This window comes from Trichosurus vulpecula, chromosome 6 (genome assembly GCF_011100635.1).
Source record: "Trichosurus vulpecula isolate mTriVul1 chromosome 6, mTriVul1.pri, whole genome shotgun sequence".
In the NCBI taxonomy this organism is placed as follows: domain Eukaryota; kingdom Metazoa; phylum Chordata; class Mammalia; order Diprotodontia; family Phalangeridae; genus Trichosurus; species Trichosurus vulpecula.
Genome location: NC_050578.1, coordinates 162,971,382 through 162,996,276, shown reverse-complemented (window position 1 = coordinate 162,996,276; position 24,895 = coordinate 162,971,382). Strand labels below are relative to the sequence as shown.

General features: G+C 37.3%; 1 protein-coding gene across 1 annotated transcript; it reads right to left on the bottom strand.

Moving 5' to 3' along the window:
• Positions 1-16,968: 16,968 nt before the first annotated feature.
• LOC118854826 (prefoldin subunit 2-like) lies at positions 16,969-22,698 on the bottom strand. The gene is made up of 2 exons (XM_036765052.1): positions 22,604-22,698; positions 16,969-17,467 (listed from the first exon to the last, which is right to left on the bottom strand). Exons 1-2 carry the CDS (start codon positions 22,696-22,698, stop codon positions 16,969-16,971), a joined length of 594 nt encoding a protein of 197 aa, XP_036620947.1.
• Between the last annotated feature and the right edge of the window lie 2,197 nt (positions 22,699-24,895).

The following is a 24,895-nucleotide window of genomic DNA, read 5'->3' as shown; positions in this document are numbered from 1 at the left end:
AAACAGCTTAGATAAAAACTGTCAGATCTTTTCTGCTCATAGCAGCATTTTATATCCTACTGTTGCCCATCTCTGGGCCAGATACTTAAGATACACATTTGGCTCATTCATTGTCCAAATTCCCAACTAAAGTGGAATGAGTTATTTTTAAAGTGAAACCATCTTCTGCCAAACTTAATCAGATGTCATCCTCACCAGGAAAATACAGCTCAGCTGCCACAGTGAACTCAGGCAACACTGTGCTAAATCTGTGGATGGGAATTAATTCCAAAATAGATTAACAAAAGGCATGTATTGTGATCTCAGGAAATAAAAAAATATACCAAGGGCATGCAAAGTTGAAAAAGATGGGGATACTGGAAAAATATAAAAGTAATAATTTTTCAAACTTCATTACGATTATTTTCAGAGGTAATAAATTTAGGCAGTGGAAATGAATGCCTAGGAAATTGCTGAGAAAATACCAGATAAATTTATTTGTATACGTGTACTAAATAAAACTCTTTATACAGGTTTTATTCTTAGATATTATGATATTTCTTTTCTAGAATTATAGTCATCAACTTATATGAGTTTGTCATTGCATTATCAATTTTATTGGCAGCATATGTTGTCAATTCATTCATCCACAAGTATATTCTCAACTAATTCAGTAAACATCCATTTGTAAAAGCTATTTGATATTAATTACTTAAATGAAAGTAAGGAGTTATTACTAGAGAATATCAATTATATGAGTAACTGGTGATTGTTATTAAGGAGAACACAGCAGAATGGGGGCTCAAGTTGGTAGCATTAGAGAAAGTTATCTATAACCCCTCAGGAGTACCTCTAGAACCTTGAAGGGAAGTCATGTTCAGAGACCCAAATCACTGTGAGAGTGGGAGTTGAGTAACAAAATAGTTTCTGCGACTCTGCTTTGATCCAGTAGCTTCTACTTCTAGCTTTCTAACAAAGTAACGCTCAGAGATTAAGAATTTCACACTAATAGTATTATGAGCTTCACATTGTAACCTATCAACTCATGAAAAAAATATGCACATATATTAATACAAATTATATGAAGAATTCCAAATTGCACACTCCTAAAACTTTACAAGTCATTAAACTTGAGAATTTTGTCAATTTTTATGCAACACTTTGACTAGTTTTATGGTGCTGAAATCAATATGAAAATGTGTTACATTTTTAACAGATGCCCCCCAAATGACTATGTGCCCATTTTTAACAAACAATTTTGAAAGGCAAAGGATATGTAAACTAAATATATTTACTTTTCTGTCTAGTACACAAATTTAATGCAATGTTTCCTGTTCAGAAATCAGGTACATCTATTTTATATTTATATCTAATATATTATCTCTATCATCTATCTATTTATCTGTCGATTGAGAGGCAGTGTCATAGTATAGAGAACATTGGCCTAGTCACATATTAACTGTATGTATGTCTATGAGCAAATCACTTAAACTCTCAGTGCCCCAGCCAACTCTCTAAGACCATTAGCTACAAATGAGTTATGGAGAGAGTTTCTATATCAGCGACATCATAGGTGCTGACCAAATAAATCTATATCAATGGCTATATCCTATCTATGTCAACATATCTCTATTTCTACCTTCATAGCTGTATCTATATCTATAATGTATGATCACAAATATATAGATATATATATAATAAAAAATTGTTAGAAATAATAAAGAACTATTACTCTAATGAATGGTAACATTTTTTCACTGATTAAAACTGTCAATCACAAAGAAAAGATTTATAGAATTGTTGACCTAATCTGATTATTTTAAAGAACAGAAAAAAGTCATAGACAGAACTGATCACCTGCAGTCTAATTGTTCAGTCAACCAATGATCACATTTCTTATAAAGCAGTGACAATATCTGTTATCGGATCTATATTATTTAAAAGATGCAACTTATTCACTTATTCCATGACTAAGTAATGTGGTTAGTCAATATATGGCTCAAAGCTTTCTCATTGCTTAACATTTTCTTTGATTTGCTAAGAAGCAATGGTTCAAGTTCTCTTAATGGCAAAACATCGCATGTGAACATTTGTTTTAACCTTAAAAGTAAGTAGTATATGAATTGCAACATTAAAAATGCCATCTTGGCAGCATTGGCCCTAGGAAAAGCCATGAAGTTGATTAAACTCATCTTTGACATATGTCTAACCCTTCTTTTTCGTATTCCCTTTTAAGTCATTTTGAGTTATTCCCATACTGAGAAGATTACAAGCTTAGGACTAGAAGGTGACCTTAGAGATCATCTAACTCAACTCTGTCTTTTTACAGAAGAGGAAATTGAGACCCACCTAGCATAAGTGACTTGCCCAAGGTTCTGCTAGTAGTAAGTGGTAGCACCAGGTTTTGAGCCCAGATCCTCTGACTTCTTATCAGGCACAGGTAGGAAGCAATTTTCTCTGGTTTCCCTGAAGCCTCCACTGCGGTAGAGCAATTTGGATCAGTATCTCATATTCACCAACACCCTTCCATCATTAAAATGCACTTTTTGTATCCAATTTACCTTAGTAAGGTCCTATTCCCTCATGGGTGACAAAGAGTGGCTAAAATCAGATAAGCCTATTCCTACTAAGGCTTTGTAAAGCTAGTGAATGTTTTGTCTCTACTTTTGTAGTACATCTTCCTTGACCCAGTTAAAATGAACAATTCCTTTAAAAAACCCTAAAGAATGCTGTGAATTGAGGGAATTACTCATGCCTATGACATGACTGGTGAGGGAAATGTTTTGGATTCTAGAAGGATTTTTTCTAGCCCCTGAAGAATCATACCATTAATATGTCTGCCTACCTTCACAGAGGTCTGAGACCCATTCCAGGTCTGAAGTAGAATTTCAGACTGGAGAAGTCTATTCCTATATACCTAAGTTGGTTTATTAGTCGCTGGAGCTGCCTAGTCCACTAGGGATGTAAACTAGAGAGATCCAGCGGCCTGGCAATAGTGCTATGGACCAATGATGCTGTGACTTCATCCCTTTATGGGTACTGAAGTTTATTGTATCAGCTATATGTAAAATACAGAATTTTAAATCACAACCATCTCTATTAATCATATATAGCAAAGAATCTATCATTTTTCTGTACATCCCAGTGGTAGAGGGAAAGGGGGATTGGAGTTGCATTCATGTCTCTTTTTCTCGCATTTCCAAATTTTGCAGTTTTTTCCCACTACCATGAATATACTTCTGGGTTTGTTTGGTTTTTGTCCAATTTAATAATTCCACCTGATTTGATATCACTCCATGCTTTCCATTTTACTTGGCTTCATATTAATTTTACATGATTTGGCTGTTCTTTCCGCTGTAAAGGGAGGTCTCCATTCAACTTAATAAGCTTCCAGAACAGTGAGCTTTGCTTTAGATTTTTAATGAAGCTTTGCTTTGTTTTTATGAACATACCTCTCAATGGATGATGTGGACATACCCATCAGTGCCCTTTTAAGAGGACCAAAAATCACCTCTCCTGATTAAGCCTCAGAATTAGGTTTTCACTTTTGACTCATCAAAGGGGGACGAATTGATTGATCTGAAACAACTCATTGCCACCTTCTAGGGGATGGGTTTTATTAACTAGGACTGCTTTCAAAATGAATCGGTTGCCTTAGACTCGGGAGAATGGACTATTTACAGTGGAATTATCTCTTTTGTGATGGTTTTCTTTACCAAGAACTCTCATTTTACTTTTGCCTATCCAGCTTTTGTCAAGACAGCATAGTAGGGATATATGTATGTATGTATGTGTGTGTGTGTGTGTGTGTGTAGATATGTATTTATACATGTGACCTGAGAGGAAAATTTTGAATACTTTTATTTGCTTTCCCTACCCCCCCCCCCCCACCCAAAAGCATGGGACAGTATTCAAAAGTACCTATAGAATCACATGGCTGCTGTGGGTCATAATCCAACATATATTCACCCACATGTCTTTGAATATATGATTCCCTAAACCCTAGCTTCATGGAGGAATTCCTAAAGATGGTATCTTTAGCATTCATGCATTTTACAGTCTTGAAAGCTCGCCTCTTTGCTAGAAAAGGGAGATTCAATGGGCTTCTCTAGCCTTGGGGTTGCCTAGTCCCAAGTTTCAGAGTTTTCCTATCCATACTTCTATCCAGAGAAGCAGAAGTTCCTGAGCAGTGTGCCTCTTGGAGAGAGAAGAGGAGTTGTTCCTATGCAGCAATATTTTTGGGTGAGGAGCAGCAGCTATGGATCAAAGTCATTATATGAGGAAGCAAGTGATTGGGGCTTTGCCATAAACCTCCCTCCCACTCCTAGGTATCACAGTGAATTATCTGAAAGTTTAAGGGGAAGAGAGATTGTTAGTCCATCAGTCCAAAGTGTGTCTCCATGGTTGGAGTAGTTCAAACTACACAATGATACTGAATCAGAAGGACTAGCGGAAAAGGAGGATCATCACAGAGGAGTAAATATTGTAATGATTTGCTTTTTTCTGGACTACTCTGAATCATTTGTGCCTTTTGTATTTTCTCTGCAGTGAAATATAAGCTGCAGTATATGTGATATGCATTTGTTATACTTGGAGTGCTTGCTTACACAGGAGCTAGGGACCCTCACAGATTTTCCAAAGTAAACTCCAGGGGGAGGCATGTTAAAGAGAGAGAGATTCTTCAAGCTGGATCTCAGGACTGGATCTAGTCTGTATGAGCCTAGAGCTTGAAATCATTGGTTATACTTCTGTTAGTTCTGTTAGTGAAAATAGACACAATTCCAAAAGGACTGAGATTTTCTAGGCAGAAGAACTATGCAAGCAAACTCCCAAAAGAACATTATGTGCCTTAGGCATATGCAAAACAATTAACTCTAGCTATCTAATTTATTTTATAAAAAACAAAACCCCCTCTTAAAAATGATTATTTTTATCACATTAGAAATGGTCTCAAAAGTAACTTCAGGAACAGAGGAGAAAGACAGAACATGCTCAGACCCTTTGCATCCAGTTCATTATTATTCTACTGTGGAAGTTCCAAAACTACAGCCCCAAATAACTAATTAAAATGTGATGGCTATGACCCTAGGAAGTTAGAAATGTTCACTAGCCTTTATTGTCTATTGTTGAGGTTTAACTCATTTTCATTTGGTCTGGATCCTGAGCCCATTTCATTAAGTTGTGCATTATCTTTTGCAAATACTGTGGCAATGGATGTAGCCTAGAGGAGTGGTAATATGTTTTGCGTACATTTATGATTCACTTATTGCTATCTCTAAACTCTATTACCACCAGCAGCTTGAAATTCTATTAGCATGCTTAGTTGCTCCTTGAAATGTAATTTGTAGCCACAGGAGAGTGATTGACACAATGTCGCATGAACCTAGTAAAAATGGCTGAATATGAATTTGTGGCTGAATATGATTCAACCATATCTACTGCACAACTGTGCTCCTGAGGTTTCCTCCCCATGGTGACCCTCTCTTCTCTTCTCCTACTGCTGGGAGATCAAATACAGAGGCCTGCTCAGTATAGTTTTACCTATTACAAGATAAAAAAATAATATAGCTACATCCAGGTTTCTTTTATAAATCATTCCATCAATTTGAATTATGTGGATTGAATAAAGCATCATTTTTCAAACAGTACTGATTCTCTACAGCCTGACCCCCTTCATTAATCATACAAACACATGTTTGTATGATGCTTAATGATATTTTCTTGTTAATATTGTTAGCTAACTTTTGGTTTATGTGTATATATCTTATCTCACTGTCTAAGTTGTTAGCTTCTTGAGTGAAACATTTTCTTTCCATCTCACACAGGGACACCCTTTCAAGTATGTTTTCTACAATGCCATTTTAGTGAAAGACATCAGTCCTCATTATCCAAATGGCTCATTTAACAGGAGTCAAACATGGCCCTTTCATCCCACCTTCTTTTTCTGTCCTTCCTCTCCACTCCCTTCATTAGTATATTTGAAAACAATTCACAATGAACCAGGCAAGTCATAATTTTATTTTCCTTGGTTTTGAAATAAGGATACAGAGACTCAGAGAATTTAAATGATTTGCCCACACAGACAGTAAGTGGCAGAATTGGGACTTGAACCTGTCTTCTGACTATAGCACCCATGTGTGTTCTCCTACACGTATCATACCACCTCTAAAAACAGGAGCTAAAAATTCTATCCCAGAATTTTTTACATGGTTTTCTGCTTGGATTATGAGAACTAGATTAAAATATTCCTTCATGTGTCCTTTTCAATGCATAGTGTGGAGTCACTAGAAACAGAATGTTAACTATTTTGATGGGTGGAAATGGAATTCAATCTGAATTCCCTCAAAAACAAGATTTTCCTGCTGACCTTTTAGTAAACTTCTAACAATAAGCAGTGAAATAGAGAGCATAGGAACTATAACATATCTTGGTCCCAATATATCACCTGTGAGTCTTATTCTTTTCAATGATCGGCACACATTGCTGACTTTTGTTACCTAATTTGATGTTGCCAATAAACATTTATGGAGTAAAGCAGCATTAAATGACCTTTGGCTCATATATGATGTGGAATGTTCAGGGAAAGAAGCCCTTGGAAGAATCCAGCTGAGACCAATCTACACGCAGTGTTGAAACTCTGATATTTTAGCAGCACTTATATTTTGTTCAAATAATTTTATTCTCAGCCAAGAATAATACTCTCCTACATATTATTTAAAATAACTCAAGAATTAAATCAGAACTTCTGGTACCAAGATGGTGGAGTGAAGGAGGAACCCTCTGAAGCCCTCCCAAATTCCCCTCCAAACAACTAGAAAACCACCACAGAATTGTTCTAGGAGAAGGGAAGCAGCTTATCAGACTGGCAGGAAAGGTCTGTCTCACAGGTGGGAAAGGAGCTAGGTCTAAGACCAGCAGGAGCAGCCAGCCTCACAGCACAGGGCCTGCAGCAAGGCTCCAAGCCTGGGGCAATCCACCAGCAAGGCCCCACTCTCCTGTAAACCAGCAGCCCCCTAGGCAAATGAGCAATCTATGAAGTACAGTAAGGCCCCACCCCAATCCCACCCCTACCACAAGCCATGATCAAGGACGTGACCCCACTGCTGACCAGTAGTGAAGCCCTAACAGGGGCAGGCCCACAACAAGACCCCAACACTGGGGCTTATCAGCAGAGAGACCCTGTTTCCATAGTAACTTAGCAACAGGACCCTACCCCTGGAGCAGATGAGTAACAAAATCCCTCTCCCAGGGCTAGACACAATAAAGACTCTGTTATTATAACAACCCAACAGCAAGGACCTACCCCTGGAGTAGTCCAGCAGCTAAATCCCATACCCAGGGGAGGCCCACAGGGAGCTCCCCAAGCCCAGTCAAAGTTGTTAGTAAGATCCAGAGCCCCAGCACAAATAGCTTGGGACAGGGCAGGACCAGAGCCCAATTCTCACTTAAAAACACCAAGTCACAAAAAAGGCAGAAAAATGAGCAAAAAACAAAAAAAGAGCTATGGTGGTAGGGAGGATCAAGGCATAAACTTAAGAGAGGACAAGAGGACAATAGTATCAAAATGACTACGTGTGAAGCCACAAAGAAAAATGTAATTTGGTCTTAGGCCCAAAAAGAATTCCTGGAAGACCTTAAAAAGGATTTAAAAAAGCAAATTAGAGAAATAGAAGAAAAATTGGGAAAAGAAATGAGAGTAACACAAGAGAATCACGAAAAAAGAGTCAATAGCATGGAAAAACCCCAAGGATATCAAGAGAATCAGTGAAAAAAAAAGGGAAAGCAAGTAGTCTAGCCACACCAGATCTCAAACGGCATTATAATGTGGTAATTATCAAAACAATTTGATGATAGCTAAGAAATAGAGTGGTGGGTCAGCGGAATAGATTAGGTACAAATTACATCATAGTAAATGACCATAGTAATTTAGTATATGATAAATGCAAAGATCCAAGCTTTTGGAACAAAAACTCATTATTTGACAAAAACTGCTGGGAAAACTGGAAAACTCTATGGCAGAAACTCGGTATAGACCAACATCTCACTCTGTATATCAAGATAAGGCACATGATTTACACATAAAAGGTGATACCATAAGCAAATCAAGAGAGCATAAAATAGTTTATCTGTCAGATGTGTGGTTAAGGGAAGAATTTACGACCAAAGAAGATATGAAGAGCATTACAAAACGTAAAATAGATAATTTTGATCATATAAAATTAAAACAAGTTTTTACAGAAACAAAACCAATGCAACCAAAATGATAAGAAAAGAAGAAAACTGGGGAAAAAGGTCCCATCTCTCAAATATATAGAGAACTGAGTAAATTTTATAAAAAATATGTCATTCCCCAATTGATAAATATTCAAAGGGTATGAACAGGCAGTTTTCAGACAAAGAAATCAAAGCTATCTATAGTCATATGAAAAAATGTTCTAAATCACTATTAATCAGAGAAATGCAAATTCAAACAACTTTGAGCCACCTACTAGAGTGGCTAATATGACAAAAAAGGAAAATATTGTATGTTGGCAGGGATGTGGGAAAACTGTGATACTAATGCACTGCTGGTGGAGTTGTGAACTGATCCCCATTGTGGAGAACAATTTGGAATTATGCCCAAAAGGCATATGTAAATGTGCCTTTTATAAGGCACTGTGCCTTATAAAACTGTGCATACCATTTGATCCAGCAATATCACTGCTAGGTCTATATCCCAAAGACATCCAAAAAAGGGGAACAGGACCCAAAAATATTTATAGCAGCCCTTTTCGTGGTGGCTAAGAAGTGGAAATCAAAGGAATGCCCATCAATTGGGGAATGGCTAAACAAGCTTTATTATATAATTGTAATGGAATGTTATTGTTCTTTAAGAAATGACAAGCAGGATGATTTCAGAAAAACCTCAAAAGACTCACGTGGACTGATGATACATAGTGAAGTGAACAGAACCAGGAGAATATTGTACACAGCAACAGCAACCATTGTTCAATGAAGAATTGTGAATGACTTAGCTATTCTCAGCAATACAATCATTTAAGAGAATTACAAAGGACCAATGATGAAGCATACTATCCAGAGAAAGAACTGATATTGATTGAACGCAGACTGACACATGCATTTTCACTTTCTCTTATTTTTTTCTTTTATCCTTCTTGTACAAAATGACTAACATGGAAATGTTTTACATAATTGCACATGTATAACCTATATCTGATTGCTTACCATCTCAGGGAGGGGGCAGGGCAAGGAGGGAGGGAGGGGTAGAATTTGGAACTTTAAATAAAAATGCTAAAGAAAAAAAAAAGAATCACATCAGATGCTTGCCAGACAAAGTAGAGGACTATGTTCTCCAGGTATTTCTTTCTCTCATGATCCACTTTATAAATTTTCTTTTTTTAAAAGATGGCTTTTTATTAATATCTTTTGTTATTGCATTGTCTATATTTCTTCCTGTATCCTTTCCCTTTCCTCTCTCAGTGAGTCATCTTCTATGAGGAAACTTAAAAGAATGAAGAAGAAGAAAATGCAGTAAAACCAACCAACACATTGAAAAAATTTGAAAATCTATCCAATGCTCTACACCCCCAATCCCAACCTATGCAAAGGAGAAGGTCTTAGGAGAGCTGTCTTCTCATACCTCTTCTTTGGGACCAAGCTTGGTATTTATAATTCTGCAACATTCAATTTGACTGTTTTATGGTTATTTTTTCCTCCAATCATTTTTTGTAGTCATTGTGTACATTGTTTTCCTATCTCTGCTTACTTAATTTAGCATTAGTTTATATAGGTCTTTATATGGTTCTTTGTAATCATCATGTTCAACGTTTTTTTTTAACAGCATGGAAATATTCCATTCCATTTATTTACCATAATTTGTTTAGCCATTCATCAATCAATGAGCATATACTTTGTTTCCAGCTCTTTGCTACCATACTAGTACTTCTATAAATACTTTATATATAGGGACTTCCTTCTTATCAATGTGTTTCCTGGGATATATTCCTCCTGGTGGAATATATGGATCAAAATGAATGGACATTTAAGTAATTTAATTTGTACAAGTCCAAATTGCTTTCCAGAATGGCCTAATTCACTGCTCCACTAACAATAAGTTAGTATGCTGATCTTTTTATAACTCCTTCCACATTGATTAACCCCGTCTATTATCATCTTTCCAGTTTATTGGGTATAAGGCAAAAATCTCAGATATGTTTGGATTTGTAGTTTTCTTGTTTTAAACGATTTGGACCATTACACCATACACTTGTTAACAGTTTGCAATTCTTCTTTTGAGAACTGTTTGTTCATATGCCTTAATCCCTTCACAACTGGGGTTGGTCTCATTGTGTCTGGTCTTATATATTTCTGTTAGTTGTCTAAATATATTGGATATGAAGCTCTTGTCAGAGATATTTGGTACTAAGATTTTTTCCCCCAATGACCATCTTCCTTGTTATAACAGATATGTTAATTTCATGTAATCAAAATGATGTTTATCTTTCTAACTGTTGCCTTGATTCATTCACAATTTTGCACTACCTATAGTTTTGCAATGCACATTATTTGTTTCTCTTCTATTATTATGTGTGATCTTTAATATTCAGATCACATTTTGAGTTTATTGTGGAACATGGTATAATATGTTGGTCTAAGTCTAATTTCAGCTAGAATATTTTCCATTTTTGCTAGGAGAAAGTAATAAAAATGGAATTCTCACTCAAAATAATTACAGGATGCACAAAATATTTGAGAGTCAGTGCATCAAAGTAGATTCAATATTTTCATAGATTATAAAATGTTATATAAATTATAAAATGTTCCTTAATGAAACAAAGAAAAACTTAAAGAACTAAAGGGATATTCAGTCATAGAGGGCCAAGCCAATATGACAAAAATGACAATAATATTAAAAGTTAATTTATGGTTTTAGTGCATATCAATCAAACTACCAAAAAGATGCTATAGAGAATTATATAAGATAAATACAAAATTCATTTGAGGAATGAAATATCTAAAATATTGTTACAAGATTTTCAGGGTCTTTGCTAGCCACTATACAAGTAAGCTAGCACAGTTTTTAGACAGGTATACTGCTGTTTATTTATCCACTCAAGATTTCCACACATCATTAGTAGGTGATGAACATATGGGTCTCACAATTCTTCAGAAGACATACATAAATGCATATATACATATATAGAGATGTGTATATATATAGTCTATGTATATATGTACATACATACACATACATAAACACACTAATTCACAAGCACATGTATGTGTATGTACACACATAAATATCTTTTTTTGTTTCCTCATTTATTTTTTTTCTTTTTAAGATTTCTTTGATTTATTTTAATATTTTTAGTTTTCAGCATTGATGTTCACAAGAGTTTGAATTACAAATTTTCTCCCCATTCCTACCCTCCCCCCCACTCCAAGATGGCATACATTCTGGTCACCCGTTCCCCAGTCAGCCCTCCCTTCTGTCATCCCAATCCCCCCATACCCTTTTCCCTTACTTTCTTGTAGGGCAAGATAGATTTCTACGCCCCATTGCCTGTATAACTTACTTCGCAGTAACATGCAAAAACGACTTTTTTTGAACATCTGCTTTTAAAACTTTGAGCTCCAAATTCTCTCCCCTCATCCCTCCCCACTCACCCTCCCTAACAAGGCAAGCAATTCAACGCAGGCCACAAGTGTATCATTATGTAAAACCCTTCCACAATACTCATGTTGTGAAAGACTAACTATATTTTGCTCCTTCCTATCCTATCCCCCTTTATTCAATTTTCTCCCTTGACCCTGTCCCTTTTCTAAAGTATTTGTTTTTGATTACCTCCTCCCCTATCTGCTCTCCTTTCTGTTGTTCCCCCCTTTTCTATCTCCTTCCTCCCTGTGGGGTAAGATATGCAATGGAGTGTGTATGTTACTCCCTCTTCAAGTCAAATCCAATGAGAGCAAGATTCACTCATTCCCCCTCACTCGCTCCCTCTTCCCTCCCAACAGAATTGCTTTTTCTTGCCACTTTTATGCGAGATAATTTACCCCATTCTATCTCTCCCTTTCTCGCTCTCTCAATATATTCCTCTCTCATCCCTTAATTTGATTTTATTTTTTTAGATATCATCCCTTCATATTCAATGTACCCTGTGCCCTCTGTCCATATATATATATATATACTCCTGCTCTGATCAGCCACTTAATTCCTCCCAGCAGGTGGGCCTGGGGCTGGCAGCAACTGCAGCTATAGTTCTGTAGCTGCACCACCTCTGCTGCTCCTGGGGTGGTAGCCAAACTACGAACTCCTTTCACTCCATCCCAGAAGCTTTTCCCACTAACCTTCTCTGTTGTCTTTGGTGTTTGTGGGTTGAGAAGTCTGGTGAGTGCCACAACTCACTGATTCAGGGCACTAGGGCCTGTTCTACTCGGCTCCCAGTCTGGTTGGTTCTGTCGTGGCTCATGCTGGGCTCTGCTTTGCTTCACTCTCTGCTCTGTGTGGTAGACCTTACCTGGCGACCATCCAGGCTGTCCCGGGCTGGAGCCCTGCTTCCCAATGCTATTTTGTGGGTTCTGCAGTTCAAGAATTTGTTCAGAGCCATTTTTATAGGTGTTTGGAGTTACCTGGGTGGGAGTTCACGCAAGTTCCTGCTTTCCAGCTGCCATCTTGGCTCTGCCTCCCACAAATATCTTATTGGTGAATTAGTATTTGTTTTTTTTAGTGAGCATTTTTTAATTAAATTGAGATTTTTTATTTTAATTTACAACACTGAGTTATGCATGATTTTGAGTTCCAGATTTTCTTCCTCCCTCTCCCTTCCTCTTCCCCCGGATGGTATGGAATCTGATATATCTTCTACATATAACTTTGAGTTAAACTTATTTACACAATGGTCAAGTTGTAAAGAAGAATTATGACCAATGGAATGAATCATAAGAAAGAAGAAAGAAAACCAAAAAAACCCCCAAAAACAAAAAAGAGAAAAAAAGCAAAAGAAAAAAAAAAGGAGAACAAATAGTTTGCCTCAATCTGCATTCAGACTCCACAGTTCTTTCTCTGGATGTAGATAGCTCTCTCCATCATGAGTCCTTTGGAGTTGCCTTTGAACCTTGTATTGCTGAGAATAGTAAAGTCTATCAAGGTTAGTCATCACGGAATCAATATATCTGTGATTGTGTATAATGTTCTAGTTTTGCTCCTCTCACTCAACATTATATCATGTAGGTTATTATGAAGTCTATATCTTCCCCATTTCTTATAGCACAATACTATTCCATTACATTCATATACCACAACTTGTTTAGCCATTCCCCGACTGATGGGAATCCTGTTGATTTTCAATTCTTTGCTACTACAAAAAGAGCTGCTATAAATATTTTGTACCTATGGGAACTTTTCCCACTTGTGTGATCTCTTTGGGATACATCCCTAGAAATGGTATTGCTGGGTCAAAGGGTATACACATTTTTATAGCCCTTTGGGCATAGTTCCAGATTGCTCTCCAGAATGACAGGATCAGTTCACAACTCCACCAGCAATGTAACAGTGTTCCAATTTTCCCACATCCTCTCCAACATTTATCATTTTCCTGTTTTGTCATTTTAGCCAATCTGACAGGAGAGATATCGTACCTAAGAGTCATTTTGATTTGCATTTCTCTAATCAGTAGTGATTTCAAGCATCTTTTCATATGCCTATAGATATATTTAATTTCTTCCTCTGAAAACTGCCTGTTCATATTCTTTGACCATTCCTCTATTGGAGAATGACTTGTACTCCTATAAATTTGGCTCAGTTCCCTGTACATTTTAGAGATGAGGCCTTTATCAGAGACACTGGTTGTAAAGATTTTCTCCCAGTTTTCTGCTTCCCTCCTAATCTTTGTTGCATTGGCTTTTTTATATGAAAACTTTTCAATTTAACATAATCAAAATTATCCATTTTGCATTTTGTAATGCTATCTCTTGTTGTGCCATGAATTCTTTACCTTCCCATAAATCTGATAGGTAAACTATTCCTTGCTCTCCCAAATTGCTTATAGTATCAGCCTTTATTCCTAAATCATGAACCCATTTTGTCTTTATTTTTGTATGCAGTGTAAGATATTTGTCTAAGCCCAGTTTCTGCCCTACCATTTTCCAATATTCCCAGATGATTTTTGTGAAATAGCAAATTCTTAGCCTAGAAACTGGCCTCTTTGGGTTTATCAAAGAGTAGGTTGCTATAGTTGTTGACTACTGCATCTTGTATACCCAGCCTATTCCAGTGATCCACCACTTTGTTTCTAAGCCAGTACCAGGTAGTTTTGATGACTGCTGCTTTACAGTACAATTCAATATCTTGTATGGCTAGGCCACCTTTCCTAGCATTTCTTTTCATTAATTCCCTAGATATTCTAGACCTCTTGTTCTTCTAGATGAATTTTGTTATTATTTTATCCAGCTCTGTAAAATATTTTTTTGGTAGTTTGATTGGTATGGCACTGAATAAGTTAATTTAGGTAAAATTGTCTTTTTATTGTATTGGCTCAGCCTAACCATGAGCAACTGATGTTTTTCCATTTATTCAGATCTGACTTTATTTGTGTGAAAAGTGTTTCATAGTTATGTTCATATAGGCCATGGGTTTGTCTTGGCAGGTAGAATCCCAAATATTCTACAGCATCTACAGTAACTTTAAATGGGAATTTCTCTTTCTATCTCTTGCTGTTGGGCTTTATTAGTAATGTATAGGAATGCCAAGGATTTATGTGGGTTTATTTTATATCCTGCAACTTTGCTAAAGTTGTTTATTATTTGAAGTAGTTTTTTACTTGATTCTCCAGGATTCTCTAAGTAAATCATCATATCATCTGCAAAAAGTGATAATTTAGTTTCTTCTTTGCCTCTTCTAATTCATTCAATTTCTTTTTCTTGTCTTATTGCTACAGCTAAAGTTTCTAGTACCAAATTGAATAGTAGGAGTGATAATGGACATCCTTGTTTCATCCCTGATCTTATTGGCAATGCATCTAGCTTATCCCCATTACAAATAATGCTTGTAGATGGTTTTAGGTAGATGCTATTTATAATTTTAAGGAAGGCTCCATTCATTCCTATGCTTTGTAGCATTTTTAATAGGAATGGGTGTTGTATTTTTTTGAAAATTTTTTCTGCATCTATTGAGATGATCATATGGTTTCTGTTAGTTTTGTTGTTGTTCCTAATATTGAACCAGCCTTGCATTCCTGGAATAAATCCTACCTGGTTGTATTGTATTATTCTCATGATAAGTTGCTGCATTCTTTTTGCTAATATTTTATTTAAAATTTTTGCATCAGTATTCATTAGGGAAATTGATCTATAATTTTCTTTCTCTGTTTTGGTTCTTCCTGGTTTGGGAATTAGTACCATATTTGTGTCATTTGTGTCACCTATTTTCCCAAATAGTCTATAAAGTATAGGATTTAATTGTTCTTTAAATGTTTGATAGAATTCACATGTAAAACCATCTGGCCCTGGAGATTTTTTCCCAGAGTGTTCATTGATGGCTTGCTCAATTTCTTATTCTGAGATGGGGTTATTTAGGTATTTTATTTACTCTTCTGTTAACCTGGGCAATTTATATTTTTGTAAATATTCATCCATCCTAAGGTTGTCAAATTTATGGTCATACAATTGGGCAAATAATTCCTAATTATTGTTTTAATTTCTTCTTCATTGGAGGTGAATTTACCCTTTTCATTTTAAATACTGTTAATTTAGTTTTCTACTTTCTTTTTCTTGGGGGGGGCAGGGCAATTGAGGTTAAGTGACTTGCCCAAGATCACACAGTTAGTAAATGTGTCAAGTGTTTGAGTCTGTATTTGAATTCAGGTCCTCCTGACTCCAGTGTCGGTGCTCTACTCACTGCACCACCTAGCTGCCTCCTACTTTTTTTTTTTAAATCAAATGGACAAAGGGTTTATCAATTTTATTGTTTTTTTTCATAAAACCAGCTCTTGGTTTTATTTATTAATTTAATAGTTTTCTTGATTTCAATTTTATTAATCTCTCTTTTGCTTTTCAGTATTTCTAATTTGGTATTTAATTTGGGATTTCCAATTTGTTCTTTTTCTAGCTTTTTTAGTTTCATGCCCAATTCATTGATCTCTTTTTTCTCTATTTTATTCATGTAAGCATTTAGAGATATAAAACTTCCCGCAAGAACTACTTTTGTTTCATCCCATAAGTTTTGGTATGTTGTCTCATTATTGTCATTCTCTTGAATGAAGTTATTGTTTCTATGATTTATTCTTTGGCCCACTCATTCTTTAGAATTAGATTATTTAGTTTCCAATTAATTTTTGGTTTATTTTTCCATAGTTCTTTATTACAAATAATTTTTATTACATCATGATCTGAAAAGGATGTTTGACTACTTCTGACTTTCTGCACTGGATTGTGAGGTTTTTATGCCCTAATACATGTCAGTTTTTGAGTATGTACCATGTACTGCTGAGAAAAAAAGTGTATTCCTTTTTATCCCCATTCAGTTTTCTCCAGAGGTCTATCATATCAGCCTTTTCTAAAATCCCGTTCACCTCCTTAACTTCTTTATTGTTTATTTTGAGGCTAGATTTATCAAGTTGAGAGTGGGGGAGGTTGAGGTCCCCCATCATTATAGTTTTGCTGTCTATTTCTTCCTGTAACTCCCTTAACCTCTCCTCTAAGAATTTGCATGCTATACCACTTGGTGTATATATATATTAAAAATTATATTGCTTCATTGTTTATGGTGCCTTTCAACAGGATATAGTGTCCTCCCTTATCTCTTTTAATTAGATCTATCTTTGCTTCTGCTTTGTCTGAGATTAGTATTGCTACCCCTGCTTTTTTTGGGGGGGGCATTGAGACCAAACCATTTATTTAACAAAAATATTACAAGAGCAGCAACAAAGAAAAATAATAATAAAGGGTATGTTTAAGAGGCATGGGAGAAAAACGTGACAGAGGTCTTGATTTTTAGGAGACCAGCACACCAGCTGAACTGGCCTTGACCCCAGACCCTTCCCCATTGTCCTTGGCTGCTGGCTTCTCATCCTCACCCATTAGCCGAATATCATGTTTCTTCTCCGTGAAGTCATTCAACTCCCTTCCCTTTGCTTGAGTCAGCTGCTGGATCAGTGTCTCAATGATCTTTTGAATCTGCTCCTTGTTACCCTCCAAGGCAGGTAGCACCTCTTTGACAGTTTGCTCCACCAGAATCCCGCCAACCATAGGATAGCACTTCCGGGTTGGGTCCACTTCTCTCACCGTATCTATCACTAGGCTGTGCTCATTCAACTCCATTTCCAGCTCAGCTGCTTTGGATGCCAGGCCTCTCTGTTCCTGCCGAAGGCGGTTTAAGCCAGCAACCACCTGCTCCGCTGACGCCGACACCGCCCCCTTGCCTGAGCTGCGGGCACTGCTGCTGCTGCTACTCTTGTTAGCCCGGTTGCTGCTCCACCCTTGCTTTTTTTTACTTTAGTTGAAGCACAATATATTGTACTCAAGCCTTTTACCTTTACCTTGTGTGTATCCCCCTGTTTCAAATGTGTTTCTTGTAGACAGCATATTGCAGGATTATGGTTTTCAATCCATTCTGCTCTCTGCTTCTGTTTTATGGGAGAGTTTATCCCATTCACAGTTATGATTACTATCTGTGTGCTCTCTGCTTCTGTTTTATGGGAGAGTTTATCCCATTCACAGTTATGATTACTATCTGTGTCTTTTTCTCCATCCTATTTCCCCACTGTTTATGCTTTTATTTCTCCCTTCCACTCCTCAACAGAGTTTTGCTTTTGACTACCACCTTGAGGCCACAAGTTCCTCACCCTTGGTTTCTAAGCAGGAGGTAGAAAGCGGTCCAACTTCCTAGCTATGCAAGGCTAGGTTCAAACAATGCAATAAAGCTTTTTACAGAGTTCCCATAATTAAAGTTTTTCACAAGACAGAACTTGGACTAGACCCATAACTGGATAGAAAGGGAACTGAGCTAACTCTAGAATTGAATCACAAGATTGAGTCAATGTGGTTCACTCAATTCCCACTATCACTTGGAATTCTAATTCCCTCAGTTCCCTCAAAGGCCCTCATTCAGAGCATGAAGACACATTCAGAACTTTACTGACTAACTCAGTTAAGATATAATTCCAACAAAGTGATTATTTGATTATCTAACCTACAACAGAGTAAACTAGAAAATTAGAAGCAGGATGAAAGAGGCATGTTGGAAGCATTAAGAAATGATAACTGAAAAATTGAGGCAGGATTATGCTGCATATTATTAGTGTATTGTAGAATCTCAGAATCTGTGATTTGGAGGAGACTTCAAACAGTATCTAATCTGACTGATACAGAAAAGGACTCCTTGTTATAACCTATTCAACAAATGCTCATCCAGCCTTTGCTTGAAGATCTCCAATTAAGGGGACCTCACTACCACACGAGACAACCCTTCCTGTTTTTGGACAGCTCTAGTTTTTCTTTATATCAAACCTAACTCTATCAATGAAATTTCCACCCACTACTATTAGTCCTCCCTGGAGGCAGACAGCAAAAGTGTAATCCCTCATCATGGCCTTGCAAAGACCTCTCATATCCCTATCAGTATTCTCTTGCCTAGGTTACATGGCTCCACTTCCTTCAGTCTTCATAAGGCATCAACTCCAGGCCCTTTACCGTCTTGGTTGCCCTCCTTTGAACACTTTCTAGCATATCAATTCCCTACCTAAAGTACAACAGATGTTTTTAATGATGAACCAGATTCATCAAGATAAAATTAAATTGTGTTCAATATACTCTGTTTAAAGAAGCAGAGGAGCATAAAATATATTTGATTTGCATTTCCATTTAGCATGGGAAGATAGCACAGCATAGTGGAAAAACACTGGATTAGAACTGAGAAGACAGATTCAAGTCATTGCTCCACCATACAGTAGATATGTGATTTTTTAAAAATCCTAAATGTTAAGAGCCTTCCTTCCCAAATCACCTTGTGTCTATTTTGAATGCACTTACTATGTATGTATTATTGTATATTATAGTCACATGTGTTTGTTTCATATTTCCAACTACCTTATAAGTTTCATGAGATCAGGGACAGGATTTATTTAAACTTTGTGTCCTTGGTGGTGTCCCCATTTTAACAAATATTTATTGAATTAAACTGATGTGTTAAGCTTGAGTTATGTGAAATACACTTATGTTCCTAAAATTCCAAATAAATGAAGTGCTATTCTTTTCCGCTGCATCTTTTTCTTCCTTAATAGAATTATCAGGAGGTTGGCATGTTCTATAATCATAGAATTTATTGAAAGGTCAACTTGTCTTCTACTTCAATCAATCAAGAATATACAGAATTTTAACTACACTGTAACACTTCTGTTCTTTCTTTCTCTCATTCTAGCAAACTCATTATTGTCTCTACCCACCCTCCCCTGCTTCCCTACCCCACTCCTTTATCCTAACTCCCCTATTACTGTCAAAGGTGTCACCATCCTTCTAGTCATTAGGGATCTTGACTTAGGTATCATCTTCTGTTCCTTAGTTCCTCTTACCCTGACCCCCCCTACTACACCATCATTATATCCAATTAATTGCTAAGTCTTGTGTTTTCTAACTTCATGATACCTTCTTTATAAGCTCCCTTCTCTTTCCTGACACTCTCACTGCCCTAGTGCATATCCTTATCACCTCATGACTAGAGCACTGCAACAACCTACTGGTTGGTTTCCTTGTTAAAAGTCTCTCCCCTCTCCCAACTCAAATGTCAAAAGATTTTTATAAGGTGCAAGTCTGACCATGCCATTCCCATATTCAATCAACTCCAGTGGCTCTCTATTGCTTCTAGGATCAAGCATAAATTCTTGTTTGACCTATAAGGCCTCCATAACCTGATTCCTTTCTACTTTTCCAGTCTTACACCTTATCTCTGTCTTCCCACCCCCCAATTTCCTCCCCATCTTCCCCCCATTTTCTGCAATCTGGTGACATTCCACTATCCCCTGAGTATGAGCATTTTCACTGGCTGCCACCTATGCCTCCAACTTTCACCTTGATCCCACTTCCTGGCTTCCGTTGCTTCCTTTAAGTCTCAGTCAATGTCTCATCTGCTACATGAAGCCTTTCCCAAGCCCCCTTAAATGCTTAGGGTCTTCCTTCTATTGATTATCTTCAATTTACCCAGTCTATATCTTGTTTGTATATAGTTATTTTCATGTTGTCTCTCCCATTAGAGAAGAGGGACTGTCTTTTGCCTCTCTTCATATCTCAACCACTTAGCACAGTACCAGGCACCTTAATAAATGCTAATTGACTGCCTGACTTTTTTCTAGAAGTCTCCAGAAATTTCACTGTATCATCAGGTCATAGATTTAAAACTTGGAATGACCTTAGAAGTCATCTGATCTAACTTTGTATTTTGTAAATAAGGAAATAGCAGCCTGAGACCTTAGTTGACTATAGAGGTAATAAATGACAGGATTTGAACACAGATCCTCTGACTTCCGCAGAGCCAGTTCACTTTGCACTATGACAGCCTCTTTTCTTAATACATAAGTTTCACAGCCTCAAGCGCATTACCATCTCATCCAACTAGGAACTATCTTCTGTCTCTTCTAGATCTAGATCACAGAACCTCAAAGAGAGAAATGAAGTGGCTACCTGGCTGTGCTATACTGTCCAACACTGTAAGGGTTAGCAACATCAATTCCACCCAAGTCAGAGAAAATAGAATTGTTTTCTGCAGGGAAGAATAACAGGATGTTGGAGGATGGGGTGGGGGTGCAAATAACAGCTAAACCCTATATTAGGACAATAGGGAAGGAAAGGACCCTGCTGAAAAGTCAGATGAGTTTTTCTGGATGAGTGGCAAGCAGTCAGACAGTCAAAGCCTGCACTTTAACCCTAAAAATTTCCCTATTGACGCCCTAGACCATGACTCTAGAGAACCAATTAAAGGCAGTATCTGGAGCAAGCCTGAGGAGGGAGGACCATGGGGAGCCCAGCAGTCCATCTGATGCCTGTCATCTCTGCTTTCTGCTGCCTTCTATTTGTCTCTGTCTTCATTCCTTTCCTGATTGTTGATTATCCCTATAGTGCAGAGTTTTTTTTTTTTTGTCTTCTCAGTTGCTACCAATATGGCCCAACAACCAAGATATCAGAACTTCCTCAACCCTGTCCATATCCAGGCCGAGTACATAAGAAATGGCCCCAGGGGACTTATTAATTGAAAGATCCATGTATTACTCATGTTCGATTTTTTTGGTAAGAAATACTTTATAGTACCTGCTATGAAATGAAGATCTTCCTTTAAACAAAAGAATAAGCTTCCCATGCTTCCATAAGCTTATAGGATTTGATTCCTGTTACTGTGCAGAAGTTTCTTGCAAATCAGATTTTTTTCCTATTATACAGCAATTTTACCTGATCTAGTCTTCATTTCATTACTGTAAATCACTAATGCCAACTTCTAAAATATATTTTCTCAGTTGGGAGTTTATCTTGTTACTTCAGTTTTTACAGTTAATGGAAACAGACATTGTGTTCTAATCTTTCCTCAATCTCAAAACAAACAAATAAATAAATAACCTAAGCTTAGGGGATAGAAGGGATATGATTATGTTGTGGGAAGATAGAAATAGGGAAAATTGTTTTAGGCACTTTGCTTACAAATAACATTCATGTGAGTATTCATTTTATGGCATGGCCTGTTGGCAGCAATAAAGTAAAATCATACAGATATAGTACCACAGGGAGTAGCCTGCTAGTTTTTAGATCCAGCAATACTTATGACCTGGTTGGCTGCCATGGCCTTTTTTCTTCCAGAAAAGAGTTCTTCAGATTTGGTCTGTCTCTTCTTTTTGCTATTCATTTATACCATCCTTTCTTCTATCCTGGGTTCTTTTTAATCTAATCTCCTACAGGAGAAGATACAAGTCTATAATGTTTCCCTTTATCCTGTCCCCTCTGAAATAAACATACAACTTTAAAAACTTTACTGCTAGTAAAGTAAAACCAATAAATTTTTTAAAAATGTAATAGGGTCATTCTGGTACTTTGGTCTAAACTGGATTTGAGTTCTTCTGTAATCAAATTAATCTCTCATTGACGGAATTTCTTTTCCACAACCAGCCAGTAATTAATCACATGCATTGTAATGATGAAATGGATAACTTAAGATGTAGGTTAAAATAATAATAACTGAAATTTATATAGTGCTTTAAGATTTGCGAAGTACTTTATATACGTTATCTCATTTTACCCTTACAGCAAACCTATGAGGTAGGTACTATTGTCATCCACATTTTACATATGAGGAAATTGAGGCTGAGGGAGGTTAAAGAACTGCCTCAGGGTCACATAGCTAGTAAACATTGAGACAGAGATTTGAAATCATATCTCCTTGATTTCAAGTTAAACACTCTATCCACTGCACAACCTAGATGCCTAAAAGAGGGACAATCAGCAAATACTCTCAACTTTTGTTTCCCCTCCTCTGTGGAGGAAAAATTTTTTTTTATCACAGTTTCATGCTCTTCCTAACAACCCAGCATCTGATCAAGTGAATGAGAAATGTTTTTTTGAGAAGGGCTTATGTGGCATCCATGTTACTCACCTTGTAACATGGAGTCTTTGGGTATCTTCAGATGAAGTTCTAATCACCAAAAGGCACCAAGTTTGGTGAGGCAAATGGAGTCCAAAGGCCAGCATTAGCAGTAATTATGCAGCCTTCTTGGGCTGCTCTGGTTCTGCCTGATTAAAGCCCACAGTCTGACAATGGCAGGAGGGGGAAGAAATCTTAATGCCTAATAACCTATGTGCACCATGGCATGAATTCTAAATCAGCAGCCATTTCCTCCATCTATTGCTTCCTTCTCTCCACTCATTCATTCAAGAAACATTTATTAAGTGCTTGCTATGTTCCAGGTACTGTGTCAAGCACTCCAACCTGCTGCCCAACCCTTCTTCAGAAACTTATTCCAAAATTTTCCCTTTGAGATATCTCCTTGATACTTGCCTATAAGTATCCTCTTTGGAAAGCTCTGTGGAAATGCAGCAGGCCGGCAGAGAAGTTCTTTAAAACAAGCAAAGTAGGAAAAAATACGAAGTTTCACAAGACTCTAAAAATCTATATGGGTAGAGAGCCTTGATTTTCAGTGAAAATGCAAGTGAATTTAGGCCTTGCTCTTTCTTAGCTCCCTAACTCAGTGATTCAGATTGTAGTTCTTATCTGGATGGCATAGAGAAAACTCTTCTGCTCCTAACCTGAGGCAGATTTGGGTCCCAAAGAATTCTCAGTACCTTTTATAGCCTACTTTTTCATCTGTTTTTTGGGACCCTTTCAGGAGAGGGCCTCATTGTCAGGTGACAGATTGTCTCATTGGTTTCAGGCTATACTGAACTGAACTCGAGGTCTCCTTCTTCAGTATTCCTGATGCTTTTCATCATTCTGGATCATTAGGAGGCCTACTCTAGCCCTTGATAAATCTGACCCCAAAGATTACTCCCTGGGCTTCAGGACATCTTCCACTGACCTTTTTGTTGGGCTCCTTGCACTTCTGGAGGTCTCGAGGGCTCTGGCCCTCAATACCTTTTTACCTATCCATCACCCATTTCTTTTTGTCCTGCTTAATTTGCCTGACGCAAGAAGAATGGCGTCTAGGTATTATGGTTATCCAAAAGGGAGGAGATGAATTCAGGGAGACAGTAGATAACAGGAAAAATGTTTTAAAGAGGGTAGTATAGACAGTATTGATAATAGCAGAGAGAGTTTGGCATAGGAATGAGGAATAAGAAAAATGACTTTGGGTCTAATGTACGGGGCTACGGCAAAAGAAAGTGATAGACAAGCATGTCCTGTGGTCCTGCCAGATAAGCTGAAGTGGGGCATCCAGGTAACTGGTCTTGAAACTTCTCAATCAAAGTCTTATTAAGGACCTTCACCATGTTTCCCTCCTCCTAGCTTCAAATAACTCTTAACCAAGGAAACTCATTTGCACAAGTTTTCTTACCCTGTCTAATTCTTGGGATCAAGCTTAAAGCAGCTTATGTGCATAAATAAATAGTATATGGAAATCCACTGCAAAACACTGAGATTCCCTTATCGATGGATGTCCCTTCTCAGTCCGGAACAATTGCACAATATAATACAGCCAGTTGCAAACCCACCTACCTGATTTCCCAAGCACAAAAGCTTGCTTTATCTGATCAATTAAAATATGCAAAGTGGCATCTGAAATACAAGTCTGTACTGCCCCTGGGAAAGCTAATGCTCTCTCCCAACTTTCCCCAGGAAATTGGTTAGGATACACACATATAATAATGGTCAGAAAAGGGAGTTTTTGTTATAGTCATTTATGGGAATTGAGTGGAGTCTTAGAGCAGTATATTATTTTGCCTTTTCTAGAAGCAATGGGAGTATTGGTGTTATCATCATATCCAGAGCAAGAATAAGAAGTGGAAAGCAAGCAGGAAAAAGGAGGTATAGGAAGGTCCATGCCAGATGGTGGGGCAGATGGTATGATGTCTGTGCTACATAGGTGCTAAGATTCTGATAAATGGCTCCATGGCATGTGAAGTATGGTCTGAAGCAGACCGGATCTAGTGGTTTGAGGTGAGTTTTCACTCATCCACCAATCAGGACAGCTCAAAACCAGGGCAGAATCTCATAACTTAATGGATTTCCTTTTGGTGGGTGGGTGGACTTGGGCTATGGACCAGACTTTCTAACTGAAAGATTGCCTGATGTTAGCACCCTTAAGTGACCTTGTTGAGTTGTAAAAAACATCACTTTCCTGCAGCTTTTTCCACAGTTCTCAGAGTTGTGAAGGCAACTTTTTTGCATTGTGAATGGCCTCTACTTAAGAAATCTGTTAACCTCAAAAGTAAGATGTCTTTAGATCTCCTA